Source organism: Phoxinus phoxinus (genome assembly GCF_949152265.1).
Source record: "Phoxinus phoxinus genome assembly, chromosome: 20".
Lineage (NCBI taxonomy): Eukaryota > Metazoa > Chordata > Actinopteri > Cypriniformes > Leuciscidae > Phoxinus > Phoxinus phoxinus.
In genome coordinates this window covers 17,475,233-17,494,748 of record NC_136895.1, presented here as the reverse complement: position 1 = coordinate 17,494,748, position 19,516 = coordinate 17,475,233, and the positions used below count along the sequence as shown (strand labels likewise).

At 38.7% G+C, this 19,516-nt stretch overlaps 1 protein-coding gene across 3 annotated transcripts; it reads left to right on the top strand.

Annotated features, from left to right (window-relative positions):
- Positions 1 to 757: 757 nt before the first annotated feature.
- On the top strand, positions 758 to 17,688 carry kiaa1614 (KIAA1614 ortholog). Of its 3 annotated transcripts, XM_079593876.1 has the most exons (11): positions 885 to 1,016; positions 2,294 to 2,745; positions 5,841 to 6,769; positions 7,943 to 8,012; positions 9,343 to 9,483; positions 11,203 to 12,392; positions 13,254 to 13,401; positions 13,771 to 14,029; positions 14,211 to 14,335; positions 15,947 to 16,119; positions 16,199 to 17,688. In XM_079593876.1, the coding sequence occupies exons 3-11, from the start codon at positions 5,875 to 5,877 to the stop codon at positions 16,390 to 16,392; spliced, it is 3,195 nt and encodes a 1,064-aa protein (XP_079450002.1). In that variant the 5' UTR covers positions 885 to 1,016; positions 2,294 to 2,745; positions 5,841 to 5,874; the 3' UTR covers positions 16,393 to 17,688. The 3 variants fall into 3 exon arrangements, with proteins under 3 accessions (XP_079450001.1, XP_079450002.1, XP_079450003.1); XM_079593875.1 differs by lacking the exon at positions 2,294 to 2,745 and having other exon boundaries at positions 758 to 1,016; XM_079593877.1 differs by lacking the exons at positions 885 to 1,016; positions 2,294 to 2,745 and adding an exon at positions 2,969 to 3,215.
- The last annotated feature ends 1,828 nt before the right edge of the window (positions 17,689 to 19,516 follow it).

Genomic DNA, 19,516 nt, shown 5'->3' with positions numbered 1-19,516 from the left:
AAAGACTAACCCTTGACCTGACGCACAACGTAATGACCAACATGGAAGCACAGAGGATAGAGCAAAACAAAACACCAGTCACGAATTAGAAGTCTAAAACGACAACTTTTAAAGAGAATTGTTGGAGGAGCTTGAGTTTGTTGCCCAGCCGTTTGTTTGAACCTCGAGAGGCGTCAAAGCGTACGCTATACTCCTACATCATACATCGTCGAGTGTTATTCTTTTGGCGTAAGTCGACTTGCGTAGGCCGCCTGCCGGAAGTTAGTTATTTTAGTCGATAAAGTTTTGAATATGGATATTTTTCTTACACGAATGCATCGCTTCGCTTCAGAAAGCATTTATTAACACCCCAGAGCCGTGTGGAGCACTTTTATCATGGATGGATGCACATTTATGCACTTCAAAACAGAAATGGGCATTCACTGCCATTATAAAGTTGGGAAGAGCCAGGACATTTTTTTATATAACTCCGATTGCATTCGTCTGAAAAAAGACACTTAGGCTTCAGGGTGAGTAAATCATGGGGTAATTTTTCTTTTTGGGTGAACTAACACTTTAATGATGCTATAAACTCCACCCCCAACACCGGTCTGAGACTGCTGGCCTGGCGCTGCTGTCCTCACATTGCTGTGACCTGTGGCTGTGCGGATCTGCAGTTGTATTATTATTGGTTGGCACAGCTGAGCTCATTCCAGTGCTGGATGAAATAATCTCATCTGATCCTCATTGACTCATACTGGGGAGGCTCGTGGAGGCCAGATTGAAGTGATTTACGCAACAATGTCTCGCCAATGGTTGGCTGTTGCGGATTTTGTTTTGTCTTAATCTTTGGGCAGATTAACCGACCGGACCAATTGTATGCCTCCATGGGACTAATGTGTGGGGAACTTGTGAACTTAAAACACTAGAAACTTCATCTAGAGAAGATTGTGTTGCTTTGGAGGAAGTATAGCGAATGTATGGGGTCTTTTGGAAATACTGTGATGGTTAGCTATGCGCATGCCAGTGACTGACAGGTAAGTGTCACAGAACTTGACATTAGTGCTTGTGCTGTTAAGTGAACTGTCTTTAAATGCTTTATTGTTACGTTTCATGTGATGTTTCTGATTTAAACCGCAAACAAATGCAAATAAAACCCTAATAGCTAACCCAGTATTCTCTAGATATTCAAAATTTCAAATAAAGTTTCTAATAAAGTTGTGTCACTGTCATCAAATCAAAAGTTAAATAAACTTTTTTTTTGTGCAAAATATTATATAGTGATTAATATTATATAATAATTCAAATAGAATATTTTATAGGCTTATACATATACATATACATGATTTATATCATTACATTATATTGTGTATTGATTTTAATGTAATATTTAAAATTGTATTCATTTATAAATATAATAAAATATTATTTAATTCTTAATTCTATCAATATAAAACGAATTTATATTATGTACTATATTATTACTATTATGTAATATTATATAATTAATTATTATTTAACATTTAAAGTGGCATACGGTAGATTAAAAAATGGCATAAATTTAAATATATACACATTTACACAAACGTTTATGTTAGATGTGATTAATCACGATAAATCGATTTTACAGTACTAATATATATATATATATATATATATATATATATATGGTTACTATTTATTTAAAATAAATAATAAATTAAACCATTAAAATGTATAATTATTTATATTGTAAATAATATAAAAAATAGCCTAGTTTTCTCTCTCTCTCTCTCTCTCTCTCTCTCTATATATATATATATATATATATACATAGTACATGCATACACATAACGATATTAATTAGTATATATATAATAAAACTGTTTTATATTATTTACTATATAATTATCATACATTTTATTATAATATTTATAATATAATAATTAATTATAATAAAATTATTAGAATTGTAAGCATTTAATAAATAAATAAATGTCTTGCAAGAGATAAGACGTAAGTCCTTGTGTTCGTACGTCATCAGTTGGCCCAGGAAAACCTTCAGAGGTCTCCCTTCAGCATCCCACAAATCCCCCACCCCCCTCACACCCCTCTCTGTCTGACTTGCATGTAATTACAAGGTGCGTGTGAATGTGATAGGATGTTGAAAAATGCAGATAATGACTTTAGCTTACAGCAACAGTGATTGCAAGTGTATTTTGTCCAAGCTAAAATTACTGGGTTACTTCTCGCATCAGGCAGGGCTGGGTCTGTGTCAGAGGAATGCACAAATAAGAAGGTCTATTATTTTTTCTTCTTTTTTTTTGTCCTGCAGTTTATGCGTCCTTGGACTCAACAGTGCATGAAGTTCAAGACCCAGCCCAGTGCTCTCTATTACATCTGGCTTTGCTTCAGAACTGGCCTCAGATCAGGGATTTATGTGCTTACTGGAAGAAAAATAATCACGTATGAAGTCCGAGTGACTTCTAATGGGTATACGTGTTAAAAAAAATAAAAAAAATAAACCAGATGCCAGAAGATCTCTTAACGTGAAGGTCACGGAGGTTATTAAACATAAAGACGGGCACAAATCAGCGGGTGCGCGCTCACAATCAACAAAGGAAATTCCTTGGCAGCTGGAACATGTGCCTGGAGACTCGAGAACTTCCTCTCGGCGTTTAAGAATTCTTCCATCTCCTTTCCACCCAAATTCAAGGGTAAGATTACGCCCCTCCTGTCTGGGGGTGGAGCTACGCGAGTACCTCAACCAATAGGAACGTTTTACAGGTCAGTTTCTCTCAAAGGTGGCCACGACGGTCTCCATAGCAACGTAGCAATCTTTCCACATCATGTAACATGTTAGTCCAGTTTTACAGTTGGTCTTTCTTCTGCAACGCGAGAGGAGTGAGTAAATGATAGCCAGTACTTGTTTAGTAGGCCAAATTTGAAGTGGGAGTGTGCCTAGCACACATGAGCTTGCCCAAAACAGCTGGAGAGAGAGAGAGAGAGAGAGAGAGAGAGAGAGAGAGAGAGAGAGAGAGAGAGAGAGAGAGAGAGAGAGAGAGAGAGAGAGAAGATTTGGGACGCTCAAAAGTGAAAGCAAAGCAGAAACTAACGTTAGAGCAAGATGGAATTTGACTGGCCGCTTGAATTTTTGCTGACTCCCGGTAACCGAATATGATTTTTAAAATCGTAAAAGTGGGGTTTAAAGGCGCATATGGCTGCTGTGGAAGATAGACTGCAGATGGACGAAGGAGGTAAGATGTTTGAAGAAGTTATTTATTTGTTTTCTTCTCAACGAGTGCGATGACGTGATTAGTCAGATTTAGCTACAGCTCTCGTGATCTTTAAAAGATGTTTGTCAAGCTTTTATAGCCACCTGTGTGTGAGTCATTGAATTCGGATGCTTATTTTGTTTTCTTTGAGCCCCAGTGTTAAATAAATGTCAGATGAGAGAAGTAGTCCCGCGCGAGATGATTGTTTTCATTCCTGGTCCGACACAGTGACCCTCCGTGTGTTTGAGGTTCAGCACCAGCAGCGAGGTGATTTTACACTGCAGACGCAGAACTTTGGAAATTGACCTCAGCACAAAGTTTAAGTGAGACTTCAAGAAAGCACCGTGCATGAATTTTATTACTCACTCCTTTGAAATTGTCTCATTTCCTGTAGTTTTCTCATCTCCAACCTTTTTCCCCACTGGAATGAAAAACAGCACACGGAAACATCCAAGATTTCCAGGCCTGGAAAAGTCACTTAAATGATCAAACTCCTAAAAAGTCTATCTATCTATCTATCTATCTATCTATCTATCTATCTATCTATCTATCTATCTATCTATCTATCTATCTATCTATCTATCTATCTATCTATCTATCTATCTATCTATCTATCTTGGAACAAAATGATGGAATATTTCTATATTCTATTTGGCCTAATTTTTAAATTTATGCTTGATTCAGAGGTATTTAATTGATAGGAAATTGCTCTTTGTGGGCATAATATTATTTTATTGATGTATTGACTAATTTAAATAAATATTTAAATTTATTTAATAATAAATTTTATATTTGTAGATTCCATTTTGTTTTTTACTCTAATATATTTAATTGGCTATAAATTGCTCTTTGTAAGCATAGTAATTATACATATAATAATTTATTTATTTAAAAAAAGATCATGACTGGTAAGTTATACTTTTTTTTTATCCTGTACATTGATACTATATGTTTGTCCCTCATTGGTTGTTAAAAAAAAAAAACCTTGCCTTTCTCTTTACTTTTTGAAAATTACAAACTTATCATCAGTCAAATATGTTACCACAACTAGATTTTTGTTGTAACTATAGCAACTTGAACACTTTAATCATATTTGTGAAGGGTGACATATGAACGGGTTTGTTAGTGTTTTAAAAAGCTAATAAGTGAATTCTTTAGAATTTTCTTTCTTATCGTGTGTGTGTGTGTGTTCAGACAGAATAAAGTCTTATGTATCCAAACGCCCAGTACCTGGAGCAACGGGAGCGAGTCCTAATTAAGAGAGGACTAATTAAATCAAATTAACCTCCCAGAAAACTCACTCGTTTGTAAACTTACCTCAGAGGAAACTTGCTTTTCCATTCTGGTCCTAAATAATGGCTATCAGATGTCAAGTGCATGTTTCTAACACCTGAACACCTTAGTTAGGAGTGTTCAGATTTTAGTTCGACAACATTGTGTTTTGTTAAATGTCAATTGGAGGTTTAAAAGCAGGATAGTGCTGTTAAGCCTATAGGCTATAGTCAACATGCCCTACATTATTCTCAGAACAGGTTAGCGTGTTTGTATCGGTTACTGGCGAAACTATTTGTTCTACATCAGTGGCGTTAGTAGTTAGAAGAGCAATTGAAACTTATGTGACACACTAATTCATTATTACTTTCCCTCAGCCTTGAGAAAATCCAGTTTTAATGCCACAATTACATACTGGCAGTTGTTTGTGACATTTTAGATTTTTCAGATAATGTGGTCAAGCCTCGGCCAAAGCCGTTTGGAAAGAATGAAAGATGTGAAACTCTTTTTGTCAACAGAAAATGATTTATCAAAAAAAAATCTGTTGAATGAAGAATGTTCTTTCCACTGGTCTGAGGACAATTAAACCCTCTGTGGTTACTAATGGATTTAAAAAGACAGTTTAAAATGCCAAATACAGTACATCTTGCAGTAAGTGATACTGGTTAATAATGGCCTGTTTGAACAATTATTTCCCTCGATTTATGCAAAATGTCAAAAACTCAAAAAATGCACATGCTTAAACTGAATCCTTTGCACTAAAAATCTTATATTTTTTGTGATTATATTTATCTTGTTTTATTTTAAAATATGTCAAAATCATAGAGAAAAGATCTGTTGAGAAGCAACACTGACTTGTTTTACTTTGTTTAGGCTAAGTCTTAATAGTTTTAGTGTTACTTCTCAAGTAAACATTGTTTGAAAAAAGATTGTTTATTTCATAAACAAAAGATTAATTTAAGTATGTAAACATTGGGTTTAATTCACTAACCATTTCGTATGCACAAGTTTGTGCGTACAAACGTTTTTACGAACAAATTATGATTCACCATAAACTTTCTAAACTTTCAAAAGGCTGACAAGGAAAGGTTATGCGGAAAGCCTTTATATGGAGATGGTTTGTCCGTGTTTTATGAAAATTACTAACCACATGCAGTCTCTCATTGAAACACTGCAGATTCATTAACATTAGAACGAGATTAAGAACAACCTTTGTGAAATAGGCAGAAACGGTCTGTGAGAAGTTCTCCTGTGCGTGTGCGTACAAATATAAATAATTCACGTAGTTATTAGTCAATGATTCTCTCTTGTTCTTGTTTCTTTCCATCCCCTCAGCCACCATCATGTTCCACTGACTCTCTGATTCACCATGGAGGAAGCAGTGACCTCTGAGGATGCTGAATCCCTGTTTTCCGCCTCTCAAAACACTGACATCCACCTCAGAGAGCCAGAGGACGGGTGTCCTTCTGACACCAGCCCAGAGCCCAGCTCCCCGTCCTCGCCTTCAAATCAGCAAACTCAAGGCTCTGCCGTATCTGCGCTGCAGTCCAAGGTCAAGGCTCTCTCTGAGCGCAGCAGAGTTGCCTGGAAAGAACCTGGAAGTAGGAACCAGGACAAGAGGGTGATTCCTGGGACCTTCATGCTGGGATATGCCCTCACCGATGCCTGGGGCTCCAGCAGCAGCGATGAAGAAGGGGAACCTCGCAAACCCCTGATGTTCCTCACAGGAGACCCTGAGCCTCAGGTAGAACCCGACTATGATCCCATCTCTTCCGAAGCCTTGCTGGCGGTTCCCCGTGGCCTTGGAGAAGGAGCAAGCCTGGAGAAACTCTCGAACGATGTTTGCGGTACACAGGAGGACGCTTCCGAATCCGATCAACCTTGGATGCCACCAAAGTATTTCTGGAGGTCCATTAGACCGGAGTTGCCGGTTCCAAACGGGGATGTTCCTGTTGGGAAAGACGGACCAAATGGAGGACCATGGGCCGTTGGCTCCAAAATGGGCCACAAGTTTCCAAGGGAACTCCAAAGGTCTGACAGCTTAGAGAGTCACCTACGCAGGTACAATCATGGCGAGGGGGGACAAAGTGGACTCTGGCGGACCGACAGCTTGGAGAGCATGTCCAGCAGTGGAAGCACGCTGTCCCTGGCCGAGAGGGTCGAGATGAACCGTGGCCTTCTCAAACAGATGCTGCAGAAAACCCAGAACAAAGACCATGAGCCAGGACAGAGGCTGGAGGACCGTTCGCACATTGGCGGTAGAGGTAAGGAGACATTTCTCAGTGACAGGGTGCATTTTTTTCATCTGGATGTATTAATTTATTCAAAAATATGTTAAAAATACAATTCAGACACGCAGACATGACTTTAACAAACCTCTTCTATGATGGGTTCTTAAATTAAAATACCCTATATATTTTAAAATAGAAATTGTCAGGTTGATAACTACTGTCCTGAAATCATAATGAAGCAAAATGAATAATAATGAAATTTAATGAAATTAATTATTAAAAAATAACAACACTGATTGACTGTCGTTGCTTAATAATCGGCAAATCAGTCATGAGGTCCAACCAACATGTAACCAGGCTCTCAAAAATGACATAAAATTTTGATTTATCGGCTAATATATCGGTTATCGCCTTTCAAATATAACAAATTTTCGGTTATCGGTATCGACCACATTTTTCGTTTCAGTGTAGCCCTAATTAAATAAAAAGCAATAAGTCATGATATTTAAAAAAAATACTTTCACATCAAAACTTTTTTAAGATGTGTATGTTATTAATTGTTACTGGATGGTGACACCACATGACATAAAACAAACTCAATATTATGAAATATTTTCAAAACCATTTAAATTCAACATGAATACAAAGAGCACATTTTTACAAACCTGGGGTTTCAAACTCGGCTTGGTTGTTTCCGGAAGCTAAGATGTAATCAGCCTTATCTGATGTAATGTAATGTGCGATATAATGCAGAGTTAATCCAAGGCTATCAGACAGGTGTTAATGCCGTTAGCGCATGTCTGATGAGATGACACTATATGACTCATTTAGCACGTTTAAGGATTACACGCAACAGGTGCACATGACCTCTCTAATGAAGCAGAGGTCATATAGACGAGAGAGCTGGATAATCCAGATATGAGAGGACAGAAGGATAAGAATGAGAATTACACTGATTAAAAACAACTTACTGTGATAAAGGGAAAAACAGACGGTCTGGCGTTTCACTTTTTTCTCACTTTCTAGCACCAGATGTTGACAAACAAGATGACCTTGTCACGTCAAGAGAGATAAACAGCTGGCTTTTAGCAGTTAACTCAACTAATTGATATCAAGTCATATAATTTAATATCAAGTCAAAAATAATTATGGAGGTCGAACCCCCTTTAATTTGCACCCCGAATGTCTCTGTATCTGTTTCTACAGATATATGTGTCCTGAATGACAGTGATTGGGATTCTGGGATATCGCTCCAAGGTAGTGAACACAGCCAAAGGTGGGCAGCACAGATTGATGCTCTCACATTATTCTCACACACCATGTATATTTAGCTTCTCACATTGCTGATTAGAGATTTATTATTTCAGTTGCCTGAGACTCTCCGAAGTAGTTTTTCTTAATTTCTCCCCCCCCCCCAAAAAAACAGCATCTGCATATCTCTAAATATTGAACATACAAAAAAGGGGAATGTGAGCTCAGGAGAAAACAGCTGCTGAAGTTTTTCATAAGAAGAGGAACGAGATCATATCATTGGCTTTTCCTGCCTCTCCTTCAAACTCCACCTTAGAGTTGAATAAAAAAAAGGAAATAGCTCAGCCCTTTTCTTCTAGCTAATTAAAATTATTGTATATATATATATTATATTATATATATATATATATATATATGATGTTTCCCAGTTATATTATATATATATATATATTTTTATATATATATATATATATATATATATATATATATATATATATATATATATATATATATATATATATATTTAAAGAGGGAAAACATCAAAACAGTGTTGAAAAAGAATAACAGACATATTTACATTATAGAAGACAAATTAACAGTATAAGCAGCATGATATTTGAACTTATAATTAGGCCAAATATAAAATTTATGAAAATTCTATGTAACCCATTCAAATATTTTTATACATTACACACTAAACAAATGTAAAGCTATTTAAATAATGAGACTAAGTTCAATTTCCTTTTAATTATATCAATAGTAACTCCTGAGGTATACCAGTTCCTGAGAATGACCCTTACATTTCATAAACACTTTTATTTTTTGCTAACTTTATGTTTTTAGTTTGAAAAATCGTTTGAATTAAAAAAAGAAGAAGAAAAAAGAAATAGGCTAGTATATCTATTTCTTCTTGGATTTAAAAAAAGAAATGAGTGAATTAGTTACAGGGAAATTAGAAACTTGGCTGATAATAAAAAACAAACTTATTACTATTTTTTTTTAAGTATTTTACATTACACACTTAACAGATTTACTTTATTAAATAATGAGACTAAGTTCAGTTTCCTTTGAATTACATCAGTAGTAAGTCCTGAGGCATACCAGTTCCTGATTTATGTCTTTTTATATCTTGGTATGGCCATATTTCTATTTTAGAATAATATTCAAGCCTTTGATCATGTAAACATATGCATAAGCCCATCAAGCGCATCATAATCAGGTACACTACAAACCCAACACACACTCAACAACCGTCAGCCTAATTAGTGATGACGGCCTGCTCCACTTAATCCCCCCCACACCGCACAGGAGCTGACGTGTTTCTTTCTCTCTGTGTCTCTCTGGCCGGCCCACAGGGCCTTTGTGTTGGGCAACGACCTTCCGCTGAGCCCTCGCCACGAGCAGGCCAAACGACTGCTAGAGAGAGCGCGTATGAAGGCCCGGTCCAACCCTCTCAAAGCCGACCACACCATCCTACCCGTCCAGAGGGACAACCCGTAAGTTTCTCCGGTCTCTTTTTTTCTAGTTTTCGGCTTGTTGGGGTTTCTGCTGGGGGGTTGGGGTTTAGAGGCTTAGGCATCATGGGAAGGGAGGGTGTTTACATGGCTCTCTTCATATCAAAACAAGGAAACCTCCGCCTGCTCACACTTGAGGATTTGTATGGGGGATGTAGATCTTAAACTGTATTATTTGGGGATGGACTGAATTGTCTTTTGCTCCGTTTGGAGGCGGGCAGCTGATAAAAGGGAAGGGGGGAAGTGTTTGGCAAATCTCTTTTCAGAAGCAACAGGTGCTGCTCTCTATTTCGGTCTGGTCTTTTAATATGGCATTATAAAGACATTAAAATAAGGGTTTCTTCTACGTATGTGTATGAAACTGATATACAAGTATTATATAATAATATAACAAAGATCCCAATTCAATGAAACAGCAGGAAGCTAATGGTAGCCTGAATTTAAATTTCTAAACCAAGTGTTCTGGCGTCCTCCTTCAAACTCTTCTTCTCTGTTTCTGCCGGGCATGTGTTATATAAGACAACCTAAATTATACAACGTGTAGCCTACACACGTCTGGTGCCTCTAAATCCCACTTCCCCATCCAGCGCTCTGTTCTCTACCTCAGCACTTTCACACAAAGACAGATGGGCGAGCCGCCCCAAACGCCTGTCTCCTTGTTTGGTATGAAGACAAGCGGTGCATGGCAGCATCCGGAACAGACTAGGGCAATTTTAAAACGTCACAACAAAAACTGACACGCACTGAGAAAAGAGGAAAAAGATATATTTTAAAAACATTAACAATATATACAAATATACATTAAATAAGTTTATTCTATTAATAATGTATAAAACATTTTTTTTATTAATAATAATAATTATACATTTTTCAGCAATGTGCTATTAGTTGTTGTTTTTTCTCATAAATTAGGTATATTAGTTTTATAAAGCCTTTGAATTGAATATAAAACAAAATCAAACAAGCGAACAAAACAAAACAAAAAATTAAAATACAAGTTGTATATCCTTTTTCTGGCTTGGATTTAAACAAATAATAGTGTATTAGTGACAATAATTAGTGACTGACAGAAAAATCTATTTTTTTTTATTTAAACGGGAGCTTTGATGAAACTGCTTTGCTATACTGCTCTGCTACACCTGTCATGTCTGCCAGCTGTTACTTTCCTTCTCCCTAATTCCCTCCCTGCCTCTCCCTTATGGGGAAAACAGCTCGGTGATGTTGATTACACTGCTGTCAGTTTTGCTCGGGTTAAACTTAACACTTAACTGCCTCTCTTGAGATTGAATGTTTAAGACAAACTCACAGCTGTAAAAAGTCCCATAGGTTTCAGAACAGTGCACAATGCTTAACGGGCATAAAAAGTCCCAGTGCACAATAATACTGGTACACCTGTAGATTTCTATTCCTTAGGAAACAGGGAATATTGAAAGACACCAGTTTTGGTTTTCTTATTTCTATCAAAGACCTGATGATATCGAAATGTCTGGTGTGCTGAAGACAACCTTCCTAAAAGGAGTAAAAAAAGCATGTCAGGAATGTGCACAGAGGAGCCAAACCAGAGGGAAAATTTCCTCAGGAATTTGCCCATGTCTCCATGCTGAGAGATAGACTGCAGGCCACTTTGGCATGCATCCGTTTCTTTGTGTATCTAAGTGCACAGGAATGCAACTAATTTCATATATGTGCATGTGTGTTCAGGGAGCTGCTCTCCTGGGTTGGTGTACCCTTACACCAGGCTCCTCTTGCCGGGAAGGAGGGCGTGGCGGTGGTCTCGGGAAACCTCAGTGACTCCTCTAGCGGCGACTCAGTGGGTGGAACCCGGCGGAGACACGGACAGTCCCCAACTCGCGTACGTTTCGAGGACGAATCTGAGAAGGACGCCGAGGTGCGCTACCTGGAGCGGCTACGCCAGCGACGCAGGGCTGGAGAAAGAGCACAGGGCCTGCTGGTGTCCAAACCCACCTTGTCATCTTACATCAATGGAAAGACGGAGACAGGACATGGCTCGAAGGATTCAATATTCTGGAAGACAAAAGCCAAGAAGAGTTTGTTAAATGGCAAAGGTTCGGAGACAGCAAACAGGCAGTGCAATTCTTGTGGGACCTTTCTAAATGAACCCCATGATCCTAGCTTGAACTCAAATACTCTGTCCTTACCTAATGGGGAAGTAGAAGGGAAGAAGGTACCATGTTGGGTTGCTCCCACACTTCCCAACCGGCTAGTCCGGATCGAACAGATTAAGGAGACGTACATTGGGACGAGTCCTGCTATTGTCCACAGCGATGGAACGCATTGCAGTCTTGCGGATAATGTAAACAGTAGAGGAACATTCCAGAAGCTGAAGAAGAAGGTCCGAAAACTCGAGAGTAAGCAGGAACCCTTGTATGTCAATGGCCTTAGAGTTCCAACACCTCCGGACTGCAACAAACTCACACCCAACGGGACTCAAATGTGTCTCTCTAATGGAGTAGCATTGCCACTCAACCCCTATGCCACTGATTTACTTGGACAGAAAATACCAGCCACATGCAGCCCTACATCCAGCAAAGGTATTGTGGCACCTCCGTTGCCTCCAAAAGGAGAACCGCCAAGTTCCCACCTTCCCCAGCCAACCCCTCCTCCTCTCCAACCGAAAAAATCAGCCCTGAAGTCCAGCTCCAAAGACCGCTCTAATGGCCGACGGACCGTCACACTCATGTCTTCGCCTGAGTATCACCTGGTGCATCTAGACTCCACAGAGGCAGGGGGCATTGTGCAGGAGCAGGCTCCCTCTGGGTTGGGTTACTGGGAGGACAGATCTGTCATGGTCACCCCTGGACCCTCACTCAAGACAAGCCCGGTTCTGTGTGCTCGAAACTTACCCATACAAGGGGAGGAGAGGTCAACAGGTTAGTTTAACTACATGGGGTAATAGTAGTCAATGAGCAGAAGGTTTATCCAAAGCAACTTATCATACACCAGGGGTGTCTAAACATGCTCCTGATTGCCTAGAAGTCCAAAGGGGCTTTCGCACTGAAGGAACCTATTCATAGTTCTTAGAAACGATTTTAGTTCTAGGAACTCCTTTTGGAGGAACTAATATAGCTCCTACTTCAGAGCAGGGTCTAAACCAGCTACACCTGTCAAAATAAGTCACAACAACAACCGTGGCTTACGTCACTTCAGAGTTCCTACTGGCGGTGCGAATGCAACCAGGAAAATGTTCCTAAGGGCACTGCACTAGCTGTAATATATCTAATAAATTTGACTACATATCTGAGCTTCACGCCAAATAAGGATAAAGCTAATATTTAGCATTGCAGATGCACGCTTACGTAATGTACTCCAAAAATTAATCAAAGCTTTTCCTAGAATGAAGTGGCAATTCCAGGTAGACCTGTGAGCTCTGCTCCAGTCAGCGAGGTGTCACCTTTGGGTGTGTGCGCTTCTCTTCACTGCGTTCCTGTCCCATTGGGGATTGTCCAGATCAGCAGATCCATACTGTCCTAGCGGAGTAATCCCACAGTGGGCCAGTTGCTAGTGCGATCAGTCTTTTTCCACCTCCTTCAACATTTTTCCATCTTGTGTGACGCTACTTGAAAATGCATTCTGACACTTACGTTTCAGTAACATGAGATGCTTCACTATGTTATATTGTTAGAAATAACAATTCAGTTTACACAGTATCATCATAATATTTTACAATTTACACAGAATGTTTCATCCATTGTCCTTTGATATGTACTGCCCCGTTTTCTATTCTTACTCAGATGTGGAACAGCACCATACTACAGGACAACTAGGATCTGATGCAACATTCAGCAGTGCTGAATCAACCCAGACTCATCTCATTGATGGACACGTCAGAGGGCCAATCAGACCAGTGCATCACAGGGCAACTAGCCCAAACTTTTCCCAGTGAGTAAAGAGGGAAAGAAAGAGGTGGAAATGATGAGTATCATCCCTATGCCCTTACCTACGGCTACATCTCTTTTCTGTAATCCCATTTTGGTTAGGACTTTTTTTTAAACCAGATTCTTAACTAAAATGTTCAATCCTTTCGCTGAACAATTTAATTTCCGGGGCAACAATCATACAGATTGCTTTGGCAATTCATGCTCAAAGTAGGTCAGGAGAGACGTGGTCCAGACTTACTTATGACTCCATGTTTGTCTACTACAACACTGCCACCTACTGACTGAGATTCACAAAGGCATAAACATACAGACATTACAAAACCAAAGTATACATATATGTATAAATAAACTGTTATGACTTGCTTTTTAGAGCGGGGATGGATGCAGAGCATCGGGAGGGTCGACCCAAACTCTCCCTGCGGCGGTTCTTCTCTGCCATGGGACTGAACAGTGTGGGGTTGCTGGGAAAGGGACGATCCAGCAGCATGGATCAGCTCAGCCTGCACCCCAAACCCAACTCAAACTCGAACCAAAACCTTCGGTCAACATCACCCTCCACCTCCCCTAGCCCCACACACAGACACCACCACCAGCTAAAGAAAGCCCCCTCACTGCAGACTATACGTCTGGTTAGCATCTTTTGTTATTGTATGACAACCTTTAGAAGTCCCTCAAAAAACATCTATAACTTTTTTAATGAAATTAAATGTTTCTTATAAATGGATATTAATTACAACTGAAGAATTTTAACATTTGCATTTTTAAAGTGATATAGTGAGTGGCACTGACTGTATCATTTATCACCACTAGGGGTCTCCGTTTCTCCAGCTGAGGAGATCTTCATCGGCTCAAAATCTCCAAATACCCAAGAAGAAATCAGACCGCTCCTCTGCATACACTCCCGGAGAACAGCCCTGTAGCCCTGTATTAACCAGGTACAACATTTACACAATATACTAATTAAAAACACACTATAATGCATCACTTTAAATTACACCATACAATATATAATCTAATATTATTATTATATAATAATGCAATTTCCAAGAAATGTAATTGATGTATTGACGTTTATAAAAATAAAATAAAAATTCAATATAAAAATATTTAGCCAATATTGTAATTCTCGAGACATGAATTTTGCAAAGTTTTTTTAAGGGTTGCATAACTTGCATTATTAAAAAAATATGAGGGTGATAAATGCAATATATAAAATTTTATTTAAAACAATATTACTATATTAAATAATTATAACTAATATAAATATTATATATATATATATATATATATATATATATATATATATATATAAAGTTATTTGGTCATATTTATAATATATACATTTTATAATATATTTGATATCATATATTATAATATTAATTGAATACTATAATATTAATTTAATATTATAATATTTAAACATATAATATATTAATATATACTAAATATATTTTTTTTTTACAATTTAAAATTGTTTTAATAAATAATTCCATAATAATTTACAAAAAATAATCTGATACCATCCCCGTAATATTTTGTAGGCATTATTGCATGCACATGTACACCGCTTGGTATTATTAAATCATCCCATTTACCTCTTTGTAACCCTGTAGTGTAATGAACGATGGCAATTTCAAGCATGACATGTTCTGCAGAGCATGCATCGTGTTCTTGTAATGTTCAGACAGCTGTCGTGTTGTGCAACAGGATTAGTATTTTCCATTGACTGGGTCAGCAGCAGCAATAAAAAGAGGGAGGGAGGGAGGATAAAAATAGAGGTGTGTGTTTGCCAAAGAAAGACATGGAATCCCGGGAATGATCACCTGTCTACATGCTGCTATATTCAGCCTCTTGCGTGTATTACTAGACGCTGCCCTTTAAAGTGTGTTTGGGTTGTTCACAGTGCCAGATAGTGTGTTTGTCAGCGGCGTTGCGATTCGATAGTGCCTGTGAGCGTGTGTGGTGTTTATGAGCGTGTGAATGTGTGTCTGAGGGAAAGAGAGATAGCCAAAGAGGAAATTCCAGCCTTAGTGACTGGAGCTGAGCTGCAGCTTACATCATCATGCTTGAGAGCCAGTGAGGATAGATCTGTTCTGGTTGTATCTTGTTTATTCAGCCTTCACAGTTGAACATGCATGGTATTCTTCTTGGAATTCCATGGTATACTACTATAGTATATATCCCAATGTCAGATAAAGCTGTCAAGAAAATTATATTATATTATAAATATGATTATCAGAAATAAATACTAATTATGTATTTAAAATATTATTTGAATATATAAAATTACACATTTATAGATATAAATATATTTAAAAATAAACATATAAATGTAATTAAAATGAATTATTTAAAAATATATCCAACTTTAATGATCAAGAACCACTCATAAGAAAATAAAGTTCTAGCACTGTTATATACCAACTGCTTGAATGAGCATAATAATATAATTATTAAATAATAAGAAACTCACCATAAAATCTGGCAGTTAAATATTTCTGCATTTCTTAGGTCGTTTTAGGTCCATAAATCTGTGTGTGTTTTAGGGGTCTTCACCGTGCCTTGAGTGTAGAGGACGTGGGGCGGCCCAGTGCGGTGCGCCCGGTGGGACGCGTGGCTCAGGCCTTCCCTGACGGCACCATCTTACTGGAGCTCTCCAGACCCCCCAACGGCCCCTTCGGCTTTCTCATCGCACGAGGAAAAGGCAGGCCAGACTCAGGTGGGTGACCTCTCGCTCTCGTTTCCATGCCCCTCTGACGCAGTCGGAACGTTCAAGACTAACTCGCTTTATGTTTAAGGGGTGTACGTTGAAGAAATGGGCGACAGCAATATGGAGAAACTCTACGCGGGGCTGCTCGGGGTCGGGGACGAGATCTTAGAGGTGAACGGCGAGAAGGTGGCGGGACATAGTCTGGACCTGGTGACCCGTTTAATGACTCAAAACAGTACGGCTTCAATCCGCGTGCTACGACATAGACGCCTACAGCGCTAACTGAAGACCAGACTGAGCCAGACTCTGATGGCGTTTTGTTTCAGTCGAACACTGTGCTAAAGAGCGTCAGAAATGAAGTCAGGGATGAGTTTGTGTAAACGGCAGCATTACGTTTTACAGCCCTTTGGAGTTTTTTTGGGCTGTTAAGCAATGATGGTGTGACGGTCCATATTATAGGGATAGTTACCCAAAAATGAAGGTGTTTTCATGTATTTTGTTCCAATCCCATTTCATTTTTTGGGGCGAACTCATCCCTAAAGCCTCTGTTATGGCTAATTTACAGTGGTACCTCGAAAAAAAAATACCATATTATTCAGTCACATTCATTGGATCGTTGTATCCTATCAGAATGGTACTATTGAATTGTATCGTAACAGAATATTATATATATATATCTGTGGCACAATTATGTATGAAGGACAAGGATATTTCACGTACTGCAAGTTAAACTCAAGTATTATTGTGATGAAGGACAGTCTAAATGTGTTTGCCAAAAAAGACCAATGAACATCAATGTTTATTCTTCTTCTGAACATTTTGTTTCATTCAAAGCCTCCGTCGTTTTCGCATTCAGACTGTCGGTTCTAGTACGAAACCTTCTCCATGCTGCTAACAAGTACACAGATCTATATTGCACACGGTCAAAAAAAGGCTTATACGCTCTCTTAGAACTCAGTGCACACGCTGCAGGCGCATTGATCATCAGCTCTAAATGCTCTTTAGTAAATTGATTCGATATTTCTCCATGAGGCAGCGCATTGGTATGCCTCTACAGTGCAACCTGACACCATTAGCGTGCTGTCCTGAAGGATATCAGTATTATGGTGCGTGCTGCGCAAAAAGCTACCAACCTAATGTATTTTGTTACATTTATTTATATGTGTTCCTATGAAATAAAACAACTGGCTTTTGTGGGACAGCTTGTTTTTTTTCCCCCTTCATATACTGTTAGTATTTTAGCAGGACCATAAATGTTAAAATCATTGTTACCATTACCATTTACCATTTACGAGGGGCAAGTGGAAATGAACTTTTGTGGTTCAAATGCTGTGGATTCAGATTAACATGTACTGAACCAGAAATATCCCTTTAAAGTCGACACGAAATGGAAGTTGCGACAGTCTTTTCTTCACTATTGTGATCTATATCTGAGTGGAACGGCTTCTCGAACAAGACACAATGCAGGGCGGGACTTGATTTTGTCCATTGGGAATTGATTGGATGGTTGTGGATTGCTATTGGTCAATCTCATGTGAGTGACAGGTTGTCCCGCCCTCACAACACGTCATCAGAGAAGAGAAGTCACTGCAAGAGGGAGGGGAAGTTATTTGGATTAAAGATTACGAGGGCATACAAAATAATTTATAATAAATACGGCAATATTCCATAAAAAACAAGAATTGTCCATTTTGATTTCACGGTAACTTGAAGGGGCCGTTTTTTTTTCCATTCCACTGCGCTGCTTTTCCATTGTTTTTCCTATGTAAATGCTACATGTTCCTATGTCGATGTGTGCTACAAGTTAACCTTTCTAGACCTTCATTTTCATTCGCATTTATCCGCAAAAAATGCATTCTGTATGTGTTGTGTATAATAAGTGTTAATAATAAGCGTTTTAGAAATGTGGGGCTCAAGTTGAAGTAAGTTCAACCTTTAAGAAAAACAATGTAAAAGTAGTGCAGTGCAATGGAAAAGGATGGGTTCACACAGAACAGGTTTGCCGTTAACTCTTTCCCCGCCACTGGCGAAAAATGTCCGTCATTTGTGACACAACGCTTCCCTGCCATTGACAAAAAAGTGGTACTCACTGCAGAGTCAAATGACAACCAGATAATATGAGCTTCCAAGTTTTTAGAATGCCACGTAATGCGCGTTACGCTGCAAAAGAAATGAGATGCGAGCACAACGGTTAAAGACGTCCGTGTGTTTACATTAAAAAAACATTGGAAAAAGTAGCGCAGTGGAATGGAAGAACGTGTTCGGTTCACGCAGAACACATTTTGCGGTTAAAAACGCAAGGTCTAGAGATGGATTTTTCAGCAGATTCTGCAAAAGACTCAAACGCAATGGTTAAACGCGTCCGTCTATCGCATGTTTACATTGAAAAACAATGGGAAAGTGGAATGGAAAAACATGTTCTCTGTGATCGGCCGCTAAGAGAACGCTTGGTTCCTCCAGCTGTCAGGGTGGAGGTGTGTGCGCTGGTCATCTCGCCTGTCCTTCCTTATTGATTAGACAATGATTGATTCCATCCTGGTCACCGACATTCATCACACACACACATACACAAAAACACACGAAAAAAACAAAGAACATGCATTTACAGAAGCAATGACATGTGCTTTGATATGTGTATTCTGGGTGGTCAAAAGATCCCACATCCCAGTCTCTTATCATATGCCGTTCCCTAGATACATTTATCTCTGTTTTATTGTACACAAGACAAAAATTGTAAGTCAAAACACTAAAAGTAATAACAAACCTCTTCTAAACAAGCGGCACAAACTCATTATATACATTTATAGGCTTCACTTTTAAGCAATTATACCCTTCATTACCCAATATTCATAGCTGTGTCACTGATAACTGTAAGATTGTCCATGACAGCTGTTTAAAAGGACTCTGGGTAGATTTATAGTCGTTCTACACCCTTCTAAACATGATCGCTGCTCTCAAGTGCAGGTTTGTGTTGTGTGTAGCGATGCTAATGAGCTCAGCTGGCGGAGGGGTGCGTCTCAGCCCTGCCCCCACCTCCCCACTGGTACGAGAGCTCAGCTGTCCCGTCCACTTACTGCGGGATAAAGAAGCCCAACGCTGAACCTGCATCCTGCACCTGCCGCCTCCCTGCCACACACACACACACACACGCACGCTCTACATCCATCATTAGAACCACTCCAGCTATGCAAACCCACAAATATCACCACTATTTGGAGCTCAAAATTCTAGTCTATGTATTAGAGCTCTCCTTGGCTATTATTCAAATAAAAACTGCAGGAAATATTTTATAATACAGTATTAATTCAATATAAAATAATACAACACATTTTTTTATTCCATATTAATCCTTTAAAGCTTTACTATACACAGACATTTTTATAAATTAATTATCCCTGATCATATT

Coding starts and splice junctions, on each gene's coding strand:
- kiaa1614 (XM_079593875.1), top strand. CDS start 5,875: ATGGAGGAAGCAGTGACCTCTGAGGATGCTGAATCCCTGTTTTCCGCC. Junction 9,484..11,202: donor CCCGTCCAGAGGGACAACCC/GTAAGTTTCTCC, acceptor ATGTGTGTTCAG/GGAGCTGCTCTCCTGGGTTG. Junction 16,120..16,198: donor AAAAGGCAGGCCAGACTCAG/GTGGGTGACCTC, acceptor TTTATGTTTAAG/GGGTGTACGTTGAAGAAATG.